Source organism: Hydra viridissima, unplaced genomic scaffold (assembly GCF_058129835.1).
Source record: "Hydra viridissima isolate aposymbiotic clone 2 unplaced genomic scaffold, HvirCarnegie_v1 scaffold_2, whole genome shotgun sequence".
Classification (NCBI taxonomy): Eukaryota; Metazoa; Cnidaria; class Hydrozoa; order Anthoathecata; family Hydridae; genus Hydra; species Hydra viridissima.
In genome coordinates this window covers 20,630,724-20,646,278 of record NW_028324301.1, presented here as the reverse complement: position 1 = coordinate 20,646,278, position 15,555 = coordinate 20,630,724, and the positions used below count along the sequence as shown (strand labels likewise).

At 27.5% G+C, this 15,555-nt stretch overlaps 2 protein-coding genes across 4 annotated transcripts in view; both read right to left on the bottom strand.

Annotated features, from left to right (window-relative positions):
- Window positions 1–215: 215 nt before the first annotated feature.
- On the bottom strand, window positions 216–12,040 carry LOC145201139 (DENN domain-containing protein 5B-like). Its single transcript, XM_090079197.1, has 25 exons — window positions 11,839–12,040; window positions 11,491–11,603; window positions 10,682–11,330; window positions 10,175–10,362; window positions 9,046–10,054; window positions 7,225–7,305; window positions 7,017–7,077; window positions 6,409–6,499; window positions 6,236–6,274; window positions 5,899–6,009; window positions 5,141–5,293; window positions 4,729–4,782; window positions 3,845–3,944; window positions 3,528–3,762; window positions 3,299–3,427; window positions 3,069–3,190; window positions 2,787–2,929; window positions 2,594–2,645; window positions 2,449–2,515; window positions 2,222–2,334; window positions 2,054–2,137; window positions 1,852–1,928; window positions 1,596–1,719; window positions 1,319–1,481; window positions 216–1,078 (listed from the first exon to the last, which is right to left on the bottom strand). The coding sequence occupies exons 1-25, from the start codon at window positions 11,942–11,944 to the stop codon at window positions 901–903; spliced, it is 4,242 nt and encodes a 1,413-aa protein (XP_089935323.1). The 5' UTR covers window positions 11,945–12,040; the 3' UTR covers window positions 216–900.
- Window positions 12,041–12,352: 312 nt separating this feature from the next.
- Window positions 12,353–15,555, bottom strand: part of LOC145202159 (uncharacterized) — a 32,541-nt gene continuing 29,338 nt past the window's right edge. For all 3 annotated transcript variants that reach the window (XM_090079199.1, XM_090079198.1, XM_090079200.1), the window contains 5 exons: window positions 15,035–15,340; window positions 14,692–14,821; window positions 13,909–14,539; window positions 12,904–13,525; window positions 12,353–12,619 (listed from right to left, as the gene is read on the bottom strand). In XM_090079199.1, the coding sequence (XP_089935325.1) occupies window positions 12,474–12,619; window positions 12,904–13,525; window positions 13,909–14,539; window positions 14,692–14,821; window positions 15,035–15,340 (1,835 nt within the window). In that variant the 3' untranslated portion in view covers window positions 12,353–12,473. The remainder of the gene's footprint in view (window positions 12,620–12,903; window positions 13,526–13,908; window positions 14,540–14,691; window positions 14,822–15,034; window positions 15,341–15,555) is intronic.

Sequence of the window (15,555 nt, the reverse complement as noted above, 5' to 3'; positions counted from 1 at the left end):
TGTCTTTTTAGAAATTATACTGGATAACAGCCTCAATTATGTCCTTTTTAAAAATTATAGATTGTCATTCGCACTGTCGTTAATCGCACTTCAAGGGAAAATAAAATTTGCAGATTATTAGAACAGTGAAAATGACCAAAAAACATTCGAGAACAAAAACTTTTTGGGTGTGGGAGGAAGAGGGGGCGGCGCTTTGTTTAAGAAAAACATTTGCATGGTGTATAATACTAATATAATAATATATAAACACACATAGTATAATATATAAACACACACACTAAATGTGATCCTTACTAAAAAGAGGCGCGATAAAGTTTGATGAGTTCTCGTTATTTGATAACGAGGTATATAATAACGAAATACTTGCACATACAAATATTTACATTTAACAACATCTCTGTACAATGTTTACAAATTATAGCCGAAAAGAAAAGAGTAGAAAACAGTTACCCCCCTGTTATTTTAACAACAACAAAAAAAAAAACCATTAAAAATAAAGTCTGATCATGCAAACTTCCTGTTTAAAAAAAAGGCACCTAATAATTTAACTTGAATATAAAAAATGCATACAAAAATACTGACATCAAAACAGTAAAAAAAACAACACACAAACAAAACAAATGTCACATCGTTATTGAGAAGCCGATAGTGTGAGATTATCATTTGATTTCTAAATAATCATCAAACTTAATGTAGGCTGCCTTCAATTTTGAAGATAAAATTTTATCACTCGTGTTGGTAAACTTGAAGGTTTCAGCGAAAAAAGATTTACATCCAGAAACCGAAAAGCAACAAAACATTCTATCATTATAGATGCCAATAAAAGTATTTAATTTGACACCCCAAATTTTTTTCATTCCAGTTTACAAGATTCCAGCTTACTGCCGATATTTTTGTATTTTAAACACCCCTAGTAACTGATTGGTCCAGCACTATTTCAAATTCAACCAAAGAGTCCAATACTCCAATGAGGAAGCTAAAGCGGTTTGCATCGCGGAAAAACGACCAAGGTTCGTACATCTGTAACGTTGCAGCAGATTCGTTTAACAAACGAAGCCAATTCTGCAAATAACGATCCCTACAAAAAGAATAGAGCAGCTAATACCCTGGGGTTCAATTTAAAAAAAGGTTCATAAAGCTCAATTTAAAAAAAGGTTCATTTTGCTTCGCTATTTCACATTCTACAATATAAAAATATTTAGATAACACGACTCCCCAACCCCACCCCTATTTTCGTGACATTAAAACCTAAATTTGCGAATCCTCGACATTTAAACGCACGCTTGCTACAACAGTAAAAATAAAAATCAATTATAACCTCAAACCCAAACATAAGAACAATTCAAATTTCTGCTCTTTTCCTATGGCGAGTTGTGCAGTATTAATGGTTTGAACCATAGTGCAAAACGAACTGCGGAGCTGCAATGCGCTTGCGGAAATGTTTGAATCGTCAGTGTATACGTAACCGTCAAACACTTTTTCTAAAGAAATCGAAAAACAAATAACGAATATCATTGTAAACATAGCATCAAATTGTCACACACAAAAAAGTATTGTCATGAAGAGTTTTAAAGGAAATTTTTTATGAGACCTACTGATATAGTCCCAGACGTAGAGATTCTTTCCGAACAGTTTCGAAGATTTGAATCCATAGAGGAAGACAAGTTTCATCGCTTCGCAAAAACCACCTTCACCGCACATTAAAAATGTCATATTTTCCTGATAAAAAAACGTCATTTTTAATGTCTATTAAGATTTTTATAGGTATTATGATTTTTCTTCATGATTTTTCATCAAAATTAATTTCATGATTTTCTTCATGATTTTTCATCAAAATTAATTTCATCTTACCTCGCTGTCTTTATAGAAGAATTTGACGATATTGTTAACTGCATCTGCCATTTTCTCTTGTATATCTGATGATGTCACTAAGATAGAAGAATGGGAGGAGCACAAAAGTTTAAATGAAACTTTTCATTGTCTGTTACACATCACCGATTGTCGATAAATCAATATGTAATAATTTTGCAAAGAATAAATTTTAGCAGCTTACATTTTTGATTTCCTAAAGGTGAGCAGTTCCTTGCCGTCAACGCACTTGATGGAGATGTTCTACCAGAGGTGCCATGATGAAATTCTACAACAAAACGTTAAAGAAAAAATTTCCCATTTAAAAACTTTTCAAAAACCACGAGGCCTCTATCAACACAATAACACTAACTTTGAGCAAGTTTTTTTTCAGTGAAATTTCTTTGGTTTAACATTGATGCAATCAAAAGTCTCTCTGTGCTGCCATCGTCTTCATTTTTGGACAACCAGCGACCACATTGAAACCTTCAAAATTTTACAAAGCCATAAAAAATAGTTCAAGAAAAGAAACTTTAATTGAGAAATAAAAATAAGAATGTGAAAAGTAATTTTCTTTTTAAAGCATTTGATTTTGATTACTTGTATATGTGTCCTGTAATTTCATTTGTAACCATGACATACTCAACAAACCATCCTGGTGAAATACCTATAGAGAGAGTTAAACAACATACAACAAGTAAAACCTATTTATACAAAGATAGAACAAAACCTTATTTAAACATACCCATGTTGTCATGGCCGATGCGAAGAGCTGTTAAAATTCCAAGATTTTTATGCTAAAAAAAATTTAATATCTCTCAAACATCTTAAATACAGTTGAGAGCTCAGTTGTCTCACTTGCACAACCACACTAGAGATTTTTAATTTATTTGAACGTATCATAAAATACTAGTATTATTGACTTAAACTATCCGTACTTTAAATCGAAACTCCGATTCACCCTTTGGAATGTTTATAGTACCCGTATTTCCAAAACTTCCCGTTAGATTCAACCAACAGCTGGACGTAGTTGCTGATCCTATGTGTTTTCCAAGTAACAATTGAAATTTATAAGTCATCACTAAATAAAAAAAGAACAAAAGAAATTTTAAAAATTTCAATTTTAAACACAACTGTTGATTAATTTTGTTAATATTTATATTTTATTCATTTATAGTTTATATGATTTTATGAATTTATGTTAGATAACAAAATTCAACCTGTGTTAGAAAAACCGTTGGTGAAGCAATAAAAATCAACGGCATTCAAAGAGAGAAGATGAAAGAGAAATTGTTCCATCTCATCTTCAGTTCGTATAAAAGCATAGTTTTTATATCTTTCGCTAAAAAAAAAAAAATAACTTTACGAAAGAAACTTAAAAAAATAAACGGGGGTGAGGAGTTGAAGTAGGGGAGGAGGTAAGTGTATTAGCATAAATTATGATAAATACTTCAAGATCTTTTTCTGATCCAGCAAAATTCTTAATTCTTCAGCTAATGTTTTTTTCTCTAAAGCTAATCTTGTCCAAGCACGTGCATAACCAGTGTCTGTCTTTATTTCTTTCATTTCTAAAATAGTTCTAAAAAAGAATTGTTCAAATAACCAAAAATTCTTCAAAATAACAAAATCATTTTTTTAAAAAAAAAAAAGGTGGTGATTTATCATTTTAAATGACTTACTTAAGGTTATTAAGAAACTGAATTCTAGTTACTAAGTCCTGCTGTTCTCGAGATTGAAAATGGATGCTAGGGGAAGCTGGAGAAGATTTTTCTTTAGTCCCTTCGTTTCTTGCTTCTTTTCCCAAATGATCAAAATATGGTCCTATATCTTCAATAGCTGGACTTTTACTACGAATAAAACCCTGCTTGTGATGATTTTGCCGACTTGTTTCAATAACTAAGTGTTTTAACTCTTCTAAACATTAAAAAAAAACAAACGTAAATATTGCCACAGACATAAATGTAAAGTAATCCGATGAAGTTTCCAAAAAAGTGACCTGGTACACTTTCCACATCTGCAAGACCATAAATAGCTGCGAGTTTAGCACAATCCTTTTGGTAAAATGCCAGTAAATGAGACCATAAAGCTGATTTTGACTAAATAAAACCATAAAGCTTATTTTGATTAAATAGAATTATATAACAAAAGCAGCAGAAAAAGAGCTAAGAAAAAGACAGTAGAGAAGAATGCTTCTGTACATAAATAGTATAGGAAATGTAGAAATATAGTTATAGAATTCTATACGTATATAGAATGTTTTATATGTATCTGATGTTAATTACATTTTTTAAAATAAAAACAGGTTTTAATTTTGAAATATTTAGCATAATAGTTTTATGATAAGTGAGAAAAAAAACCCTCAAATTTATTTATATATTTATCATAGATAAAACAAGAAGCTTTACTGTTTTGATAAAGAAAAGAAACTTGTAATAAGACATTTTTAAATTGTGATTTAATTTTTAAAAAAATTTTAATCTAGAGTAAATAACACTTTTTAGATCTTTCAAAATCTTTTTTTCGACTTGCCAGAAAGTCAAAACAATAAAAAGAAAACCAACTATATAACAAAAGGAACCAATATAAAAAAATTCAAAACCAATATAAAAAAATTCAAATTTAGTTTAAAGTTAGTTAAACTAAAAAACTAGCACAAAGAATAGGGATGTCCACAAATAATGAAAGTTGAAAAACAATAAACAAATAATTCCAGAAAAGTTTAACAGAATTAAGATATATTAGAATATAACAATACAATATAACACCATACTGTAATATTTTTAAAATCTTCTTGTACAAAGTGCATGATAGAGCAAAGAAAAATATTACTAACAAAATATTTTTCTAAGAAAGTTAAAAACAATGACAAACATAGTAAACCTGTCTCATTCTTTGGACAAACTTTGACTTAACAGATTCTTTATCAAACTCCAACTAAAAAGGTGAAAAAAATTAACTTTTTTTCAACCAAAAAAAAAAATGATTAAAACTGTTTAATGTAAAATTTCTTCAATAAAAAAATTGCTTAAAGTCTTTTTTTTTTAAAAAAAAAAAAAGTGATGTATTCTTATTTTTACTTAAATAAAAGCACAAGTTCAACCTCATGTCATTTAATAAACACAAAACATGTGTAAAAATACTTACATACTTATTATGCATACTATAACTGTATGCATGCTATAATTATACATGTGCTGTAATTAAATATATTTTGAGTATGCAAATATACTTTAAGGATACTTGTAAGCACACTTAACTTTTTACTTTTCACATTTGTTGAGTAAATTTATACCTGTTTCAGCTGAACACCATGACACCACACTCTCTCAAGTAAGTCACATAAACTTGCTATAAGAGTGTTTTCTTCTATACCAATTGAATTGGGACCAACATGGCCAAGCTCAACAGCTTCTTGACCCAATTTTAGAACAACAAGTCTTTTAGTCTAAAATATATAAATATACAATATTTCATTATTTCAAGAAGTCAAATACTTTCAATAAATATTTTAGACAAACAAATATGAAATAGCGCAAAATATATATATGAAATTTAAATAAACAATATGTATTTAAAACATGTAATGACAAACTAAGTTTAATGTAAAACTCAGTCAACTGTTTAAAAAACAATAAAAAAAGAATGAGAAATTGCATAGAAATGTTCAAAGAGAGCTACAACTAAAGAAAAAGCTTAAAAGGTCAAACTTCTGTTTTTTTCTATGTTACTCATACTTAACATGGAACTTAGTTGTGTGTTTTTTTTTTTAAATTTGAGATATAAAACTTAATCTAAAAGAAATTTATATATCTACATAAATTGTAATTATGTTGGTATGAAATTTTTGGTACCAATAAATGCTTTCAAACTAATTCAAAACAAAAAAAAACAAAAAAAACAAAAAAACATAAAGATAAAGTGAAATAGTATGAAATTTTATTTATTCATGAAATTTTTTAGGATAATCTTTAAAAAAAAAAATTCCAATCTTTTTTAAAATTATCATCCTAAAAAAGAAATTTAGTTAAAAATTAATATTGAGAATTTTACTTTCATCTTGCATTCTTTGAGCAACTTTTCAGCGTAGACATTCAAAGTCCGTTGTGTTGCTCCCGTTTCATTCGTTTCTTCATTTGAGGATTTACTTTCCTGCATATACTTCTACCAAATGTGAAATTTGTATAAAATCACAAGTTTTTTGTTTTTACAATTAGTATTAATTTTTAATAAACATTTTAGTATTTTAATCTAAAAGTGCCAAATCTTAGTTACAATAAAAAAAGTTCTGTCTCTTTTTTTTTTAGCAACTATAAATAGTAGTTTATTAACAAGTTATCTATTATTAGAATTGAACTTTCAAAATAACACCATGATTACGTGCATTTACCTTGACTCGTTCAGCTAACTTTTGTTTGATCTTGTGACCCTAAATTTTAGAATGTCAAAAAAATTATAGTAAAAATGTATAAACATTCAAAAAAATATTTTTTTTTTTAACATTTGATCTTTCTTTATTTGATAAGAATTTTAATAAAAACTAATTAACTATAAAAACCATACATCTTGATTATTCTTTAATGACTCATTCAGAGCAATATGCTCTATTTGCTGTTGAATCCTTTCTTGTTTTTTCCAATTCACTTTTTTGGATCTAAAACAAAAAGCCATCAGTAAAAACCCAACCTAAAACATTTACAAAAAGCAACAAGAAAAACAAACGAACAAAAGTTTTGTTGTTAAAAAAAAAAAAAGCATACACAAAAGTATTGATAAGTATCATTTTAACATAATTTAGTGGAAGGAAAATGCACCAACCTATAAGCTAATGCACCAACCTTCAAGTTAATGCATCAACCAAAAAAGGTATTGTAAATTTTATCTATCTTTTTTGATTTATAAAAGAACAAACTATATACAAAAAATCATGAGAAGGCGCTTTACATACAAAGAATCATGAGGAGGTGATTTATATACAAAAAATCATGAGGAGGTGATTTATATACCAAAAATCATGAGGAGGTGATTTATATACCAAAAATTATGAGGAGGTACTAAATGACAAATTGGAATACTTATACTTTTTATAATGAGAAGAAAAGAAGCTGCTGCATAACTAGTGGAAATGTTTGCAAGCAGTGGAGATGCAAAAAATAATCTAGATGATCTACCTTTTATTTGACTCTAAGATGCAATTCTTATCAGGCTGCGGAAAATACCCTGGGCATTTTTCTAAAAACAATTTTTTTAGTTAAACAAAGTAACAAATAGTTCCAAATACTGACATTTATATGATAAAATATTTGAGGACTGTTTTTATAATCTACAAGAAGACTTTCTTCTGAAATTAGAAAACTTGACAATAGAAAAAAAAATTACCTCTTTGTACTGGTTCTTTCAGAGCATGAGGCTGAATTGCATTATGGTCAATTTGACTGCAATTTTTCACATATGCTTCAACTAAAAAAGTTTCATTAAAATTCTGAAATGCGTGAGTGCAATCAAAAGACAGAAACCTTAAAAATAATTCTTTTAGGAATAAATAATACAGAAACAGCTCATAAAGTTTATTTAAAAAAAGCTTTTGGTCAAAACTTAACATTTGATGACTTAAATACATATTTTTCTTAGAGATATTATTATTATTATTGTTATTTTTATCATCATCATCATCATCATCATCATCATCATCATCATCATCATCATCATCATCATCATCATCATCATCATCATCATCATCATCATCATCATCATCATCATCATCATCATCATCATCATCATCATCATCATCATCATCATCATCATCATCATCATCATCATCATCATCATCATCATCATCTTCGTCATCGTCATTGTCATCGTCATCATCATTGTCATCGTCTTCGTCATCGTTATAGTTATTATTATTATTATTATTATTATCATTATTATTATTATTATTATTATTATTATCATTATTATTATTATTATTATTATTATTATTATTATTATTATTATTATTATTATTATTATTATTATTATTATCATTATTATTATTATTACTATTATTATTATTATTATTATTATTATTATTATTATTATTATTATTATTATTATTATTATTATTATTATTATTATTATTATTATTATTATTATTATCATTATTATTATTATTATTATTATTATTATTATTATTATTATTATTATTATTATTATTATTATTATTATTATTATTATTATTATTATTATTATTATTATTATTATTATTATTATTATTGTTATTATTATTATTATTATTATTATTATTATTATCATTATTATTATTATTATTATTATTACTATTATTATTACTATTATTATTATTACTATTATTATTACTATTATTATTATTACTATTATTATTATTACTATTATTATTATTACTATTATTATATAGAATTTATGCAAATATAAAATAATGCAAGACTAAACTGGTTAAAAAAAACAAACAGGTGTATGAAGATTTCTTAAATTTTTTCAAAACACAAAAAAAGTAACCAAATGTTGCTTACTTTTGTAGTTAACCTACAAGAATCTTTTAAAACAGGTGTGAAAAATGTATTTCTTAAAATATAATAAGAAACATTTTAATTACAAAAAATATTTTAGCACATTTGAAAAGTATAGCAAGCATTTGGTTGTTACAAGGTTGCAAGGTGATGTTTGTACAGCATCTATAGAGGTTGAATCAACCAATATTTCCACATAGAGATGTGATAGAGATGCTAGAGAAAGACATTATAGAAATTTGCTTTCATAAAAATGCATGATTTTATCAAGCAAAATCTGCTTAACTTTAACAAATCTCCAATAAATAGAGCCTGAAAAATTTGGAAAAGAGTTCCCAAACAAATTTATGTAAACAAATTGATGCAATTGAATTAAGTATTTTAAAAGTTGAAGCATTGCTTTTTTTTCACAATTCACATGGAATTTAAAAGCTAAACCCATATTACTGAGATTATGAACTTAAAATTGATTTGCTGAGTAGCAACACCCAAAGAAAGTGTAATACAACTTTTAAATGAAAAGAAAAAGGCCTAAATAAGGCTTGCTGAATTCTAAAAGATCTTTACAAGGCTTGCTGAATTCTATACTAATGAAAAAGAAATGTGGTACGTAATTTATTTCTAAAAAATACTAGAATTAAAATCAATGAAAAATAAAAAAATTAAAACTTACTAGCACTTGATATAGTTGTGCATTTCTCATATGTTGGACTTCTGATCAAACCAAGTTTAACTTTTAATTTATCTATTCTTTTGTCAAAAAAGGCAAGTCGAGGATCACAGTCCTCCCAAAGAGCCATAATCTTCATGTCAATAAGACTAGCAAATCCTTGAGTTTCTACAAACAAAGTCATAAATGGTAAGTGTGCTTGTGATTGATCAGATAAAAATGCAGCTTTATCAAAATTTTGCATTTGATCTCGATTAACCAACCAATCTTCCTTGGTTTGCTGTGGAAGAATAACAAAATGTTCGTAATCAACAAGAATATGAGTGAAGCAATTCACAAAGATCTCACGAACAATTATATTAATTTCATCTTCATGCTGCTGAGCCCTTGTGCATGTTATTGAACGTGAGCACCACACGTGCTCTCCCTCTTTGCTAAACATATTATCTGTGCTGGTTGGGCTTTCATTGTTACTTTTTAAAGTATCGGATGTTCCAAGACCTGCTCGTTCAACAACCGCCATCATTGCTGCTAAGCGTGGATTTATTGTCTTTTTAGATTCAGGAGAATCTTTACTTAATATAGGAGAGGTTTTATTTTCTTCATGCTGGATAGGAATAATATCTCCAGCCCAATTACCACTTAGAAATTTAACATTTGGATGCAAACTTGGCTTCCCCATAACTAAGGATGAAGTTCGACCAATAGACAACTTTGTAGAGTTTTTCAACAACTCACTACTTTGGTTTAAAGGAGACAGTTCATAAGATTTTTCAGATTTGCTCATTAAGATATCAGAACTATTTAGGGAGCTTTCAAATACTTCACTGTCAGAATCTATAGTTTGATATAAACTGTTTTTTAATAAAAGACAACCTTTTCGTGGCTGAATGCCATATAGATTTGTAATCGATTCAAGTTCAGCGATGAGTTCATTTCTTACAGGCAATTCTGGAATTTCTTGAGGAAGATGTATTGAATTGTTATCAATATCAAGAAGACACAGTGAACCCTATATTAGAAATTAAGCCTAAAGTAGAAAAAGTCCTTAACAGTGATAAGACCTTTGATGGGAGACTTATAAGCCTTTAATTACAAATACAAGATACAAATACAAGATGTGTTTATTTACCTCTTGTGGTAAATCAAGTCTGTCTTTTTCGTCTTCTGTTTCATAACATAAACCCATAATAAAAGGAACTGGTGCATCAAGATAATGCAATAAAAAGGGTGGCAACACAGGTACGTAAACATGCTGCCATAACAATGGAAAAAATAATGTTGTCAAACTTTCAGCAATTAACATAAGTTTGTGACTATCTAAAGTCGTTAAAAAAACTCATCAATATGCAGATAAAAAACACTTTTAAAAGATTAACATTTTATTTACTGCTGTAAAAGTTCAAAAAATAGGATTATTAATGTAAACAAATATTAATTGCAAAAATTTCAAGAGAGGATTATTAAATGTTATCAAAAAATTTCAAATAAACAAGCATAAAACACATGAAATAACAATAGCAAAACTGGAAAAAAACTTTAACCAGATATACACATGCACAATCAAAAGCTATTAAAATACATACCATTTGAAAGATATTGTAATGCAAACTACTTATAAAATAGTAAAATAACATACCGCTTGAAAGTAACAGAATCTGATGCTCTAATAACATGCAAGTAAACAAATCAACTAAATTCTCCAACCCCAATGTGAGTAGAACCTCTTTCATTGAATAATCAAAATAAGGTAACTCATTTAACTGAGGGTTATGAATAATTATGGGATCTCCATTAGGCGATATATAGCGCATCGTTCTACCAGGAGGGGGAGCTGGAATCTCATATAAAACATTATAAATGTAACTTTCTACATATAAGGAACTCTGTTCTTCATTAAGTCCTACATGCAAAACATTTTCAAGACAATGACGAGCAAGTCTGACAAATGGTTTTTTCATTACGACACAAATTGATTTTGAAACAAAAAGCTGCTCGTTATCTTTTTGAAAAGAATAAACGCTGCTCAACCTGTTCTCACGATAAGGTTTATTAGCATGCAACGTTTGTTTTTGATCAGTTTGTGAAACTAACGTCAGTTCTGTGTCAAACATTTTAAAGAGTGTATCCATAGCAACAATAATATTTTCATTTTTTACTTTTTCAAAGAATGTCAGCACAAATCCATAAATTTTAGCACCATTTTCTCTTGTTTGCAAAAAGGAATGGAACCTAGTTGCAGTTCGGCGAAGACTTTTACGAAAGTAAACTCCTCGTGGCATGCAGAGCTTTTAAAAAAATGAATTACTTTTAAAAACAAAATCAGATTAAAAAACTGCATAAACAGATTATTGGTTTTATTTTGAAACCTTAAAACTCTCAACTGCAAAACTGGAAAACAGGCTCTAGAAAAAAACAAACATGTAAAATCACTTAAATGACTTGTACCACTTTGATGCCATCAGGTTCAAACAGATTTGTTGGATCATTTTCAGGGAAGTGCCATAAAATGCTGGGCTTGTACGAAAGTTGAAATGGAGTAAGCAAATTATCCTCAGAGTCTAAAAATCATGTACAACAAAACTGTGTTAAAAATATGATATTATAAAAATATGATATTAGAAAAAGATTTGTATAATATGTAAAAAAAAGTGAGTAAAATAGATGAGACCAACAATCAGAACATTTAGTTTCATCAACTTTATTCACACAGAAATGATAAAAGCAATTTTGATAAAATTCATGATGATTAACTGTGTAGTGACCATAAAACTGTTTAAGTGTTTGGAACATTACCAGAGCATTGATGAGGCTCTAGTCCCTCTTCCTCATTTAAACCACAGATTACAAAATAGTCTGCAAATCTGTCATGATGGTTATCAGTGAGCAATTTCTTCGACATTGCATCATCTTAACATGTTCAAACTTTTTAAAATTCTTTTTCAGATCATTGTACCTTCCATTATTGATAAAAAAAAAACTTATTTTTAAAATAAAAAGAACACAGTATTATTTAAAATAAATTAAAGTATGCATGTGTTCTTCTTGCTAAAAAATGCTTTATTGTAAGAAACACAATCTTAAGTAATAAATTTAAATACATATTGTATTTAAAGTTATTACTTGAGGCTGTGTTGTTTATTGTAGGTAGGTGAAGATATACAATCTATATTTCACAACACCAATGATCAATATCTTCTCATTAAAATGTAAAAAATGACCGCATTTTGTAAAGAATGTTTTTGTGTAAATATTAAAAAAAATTCTTAAAGCATTTTTAAAAAAAATAATCTTTATAACACAAAGAAAATATTAAGAGCAAAATTTAGTCTTGAACCAATAACTGAACTTTATAATACAAAAATAATAGCTTATTTTTAATCACATTGAAATAAATTGATGTAACTGTTATCTCCAAGCAACATAAATTTTTATATGACAAAATATTTACAGAACATTTCATTCAAAAGTCTACTTTGTGATTTTACCCATAAGTCAGTATGAGTTTTTGTGAGTTTAAAATGAAGCAATATTTCATGACACCCTAAGACAGCTGTAGCACCAATAATCTCGTTTTCTAAAATAAAAAAATACCAATAAATATTCATAAATTGTTCTATATTCCCTTCATACTAACATTCATAGTATTATTATCAATATGTAAAAAGTTTAAAAAACTTCATTTTTACAAGAGCTTTAATCATTTAATTTGAGTGTTAAATTTTTTTTCAAAAATTGTTGACCATTAAATTTAATACATTGTTGAAAATAAGATATTTTATTCCAAATATATATTCATATAATTTTTTCTTTTAATTAAATTTACTTTTGATAACAGCTTTTGCTAATTACAAAACTCACCAAATATTTGTACAGGATAAATATTAGTAATTTTCATCCAATCTACAAAATCTTCTATCTTGACTTTTTTAACTATTCTGTCATGCTTATCATGCAAAGATTTATTGTTCCATTTCTCTTTAAAAACCTCTGAATCAAGTTTAACTTTCCGCAGCAATACAGCAAGTTGAAATATGTGATTTACAAAAATTTTTTTTTCAGTGAATGTTGGATCTCTATAAGATAAACATCCATTCATGACCATATTCAAAGATGGTGACTGGAATTGCACATCGAGTACGCAAAAATGAGATTCTGAGCCTTGTAGTTCTTCAAAATTAAAAATAGCTGGTCTCCTAGAGGAGATTAAATTTTCAGGCATTTTAACAACCATTTCTAATAAAGTCAACACATTGCAAGTTTTATTAATAATTTCCAGAACAATTGCAAGATCATTTTTAGTCGAAATATATTGCAAAGTAACTCGAATATTTGTATCTGATGATAATTCTATAATTTTAACGGATTTTTTATAAGCAACATATCTCTCAGGCAAGTTAACTTTTCTCTTCAAAGGTGAACTAAGTACAAACAACATATTTGGTGTTGAAACATCCTCATCTAACAAATTTATTTGATTAATCTATGAAAAAGAAAAGTACCATAAAATATCGCTGTTATCATTATAAGAAACACCTAATTTTTCCCTAATTTTTAACTGACTAACCCTTCTTTGCTTGTTTTAATTCAAATTTTCAGCAAAAAATGCAGCAGTAAGAAACTGATGGTAGAATGGAATAATACTAGTTTATATGTATATGAAAAGTCTTATTTAAATTTTGTTATTTGCAAATATCATTTAACATTTGTTTGTCATAATGAAAAAATATCTAACAACTGCTGTTTGTTTAATTCATTTGAAGGTGCAATTAGTAAAAATATAAACCAGATAATTGTTTTAAAAACATGCACCTTAATAATAAACTAGCTTTGTTGCAGGTTAAGCAACAAAATAAAATAGCTTACCACAGGAGCATCATTCAGTGGTAAAAATTCCTTTTGATCAAAATCACTTGAACTTTTAGGAAATTCATTGTGATTTACAGGTTGATTATCAGAAAAACTATTTTTGATTATGCAAATCTCTTTTGATTCTGCGGATAAATCTTCATTTATCATAGAACAATTCATAGGACCTTCAATTAACTGAACTGGGGTGTTCTCAGTTTTTGTGTTAATAAGCTGTTTTGTGACACTATCTAATGATTCTAATTGGATTTCTGTTTCTAACTTTGTGATTGAATCTTCATGACTTATTTCCAAGAGATTTTCAAGTGGCTTTGTTTTTTTTTGAAACTTTTTACTTTTTGCACCTCCAACAGATGGACTGTTTCCAATTGCTCCAAATAGTTGGTGAGCCAAATCTTGTTTGGTTCTATCGCTTAACGAAATATGAACTAAAGGTGATATTTCTTTAACATTTATGGACTTTGTATTTGTGCCATCTAAACTAGTTTGACTAGGGGCTCCTGAAGTTGCTTCTGCTGGTACTGTGAGTTTTTCAGATATTACTGAAGATGTGTCAGGTAAGTTTGATGAATGAGAACCTTTTCTATGACCAATGTAGCCTTCTTTAGTCCACAATTCTTTTACAGGGCTAAAACAATATTGAAAAGATTTTATGCAGGAAAATAAAGAAATTGATATAAAAATGAAACAAAATTAGCAATGCTTCTATGGGTTTGAACAGCGAAGAAGTGTGAATTGGTTTTATTATAGAATTTTTGTTTTCAAAAAATTGAAACATACGTTATTAAAATATTTTTTGATTCTGTTCTTGAAACTTCATCCAATTTACATTTTTCAGGAATGCTTATGTAGTCAGTCTTTCCCACTGTACATCGGTGTTCATAAATAAGTTCAACATTATCCGACATAACTGAAAAAAGTATGAAAAGATTTCCTAATATTTTTGTTATCATATAAACTAATTATAAATTATTAAACATAATAACTATTACTATTTTTGTTATGCAGAACAAAAAAAAGCTTCGACAGAAAAAAAACAACAACAATAATAATGGATGTACAAAGATAAAAAAGAATAAGAGTGATTAAAAGTTAAAAAGATAAATGAAATAATTAATTGAACCTTCTGTATCCTGTTTTGATATAAAATGTGGTGAATATTGCTTAGCACCATTTTGAAGCGAATTTTTCACAAACTCATCAAGAAAAGATAAATTTACATCAAAGTGTTCTGGTTTTATATTTGACTCATTAAAAAGGATTACTTTAGATAATTTTGAAGAGCTTTCAATATTCCACAACTCATTATATCTTTGCTTGGCATCTTTTGTCTTGAACTGCACTTTTTCAATTGGTCTTATACAAAGGCTGTCAGAAAAAGTTACTAATTTTGCAATAGCTGTTATTATCCAAGACTGTGTAACCATGTCTACAAAACAAATTTAAAATAAAAATACATAGATTTAAAAACTAAATACCAAAGACAATAAAAAAAAAAACATTAAAGAAAATTCTTTTTTCTTTTTTTTAATATATAATAATTTTTAAATATAAATGATGTCAGAAAACTTATAGAATTGTACAATGATTTGCAATTCTTAAAAATTTCAATAAGATGAGTGATTTTTATAAGAATTATATTAA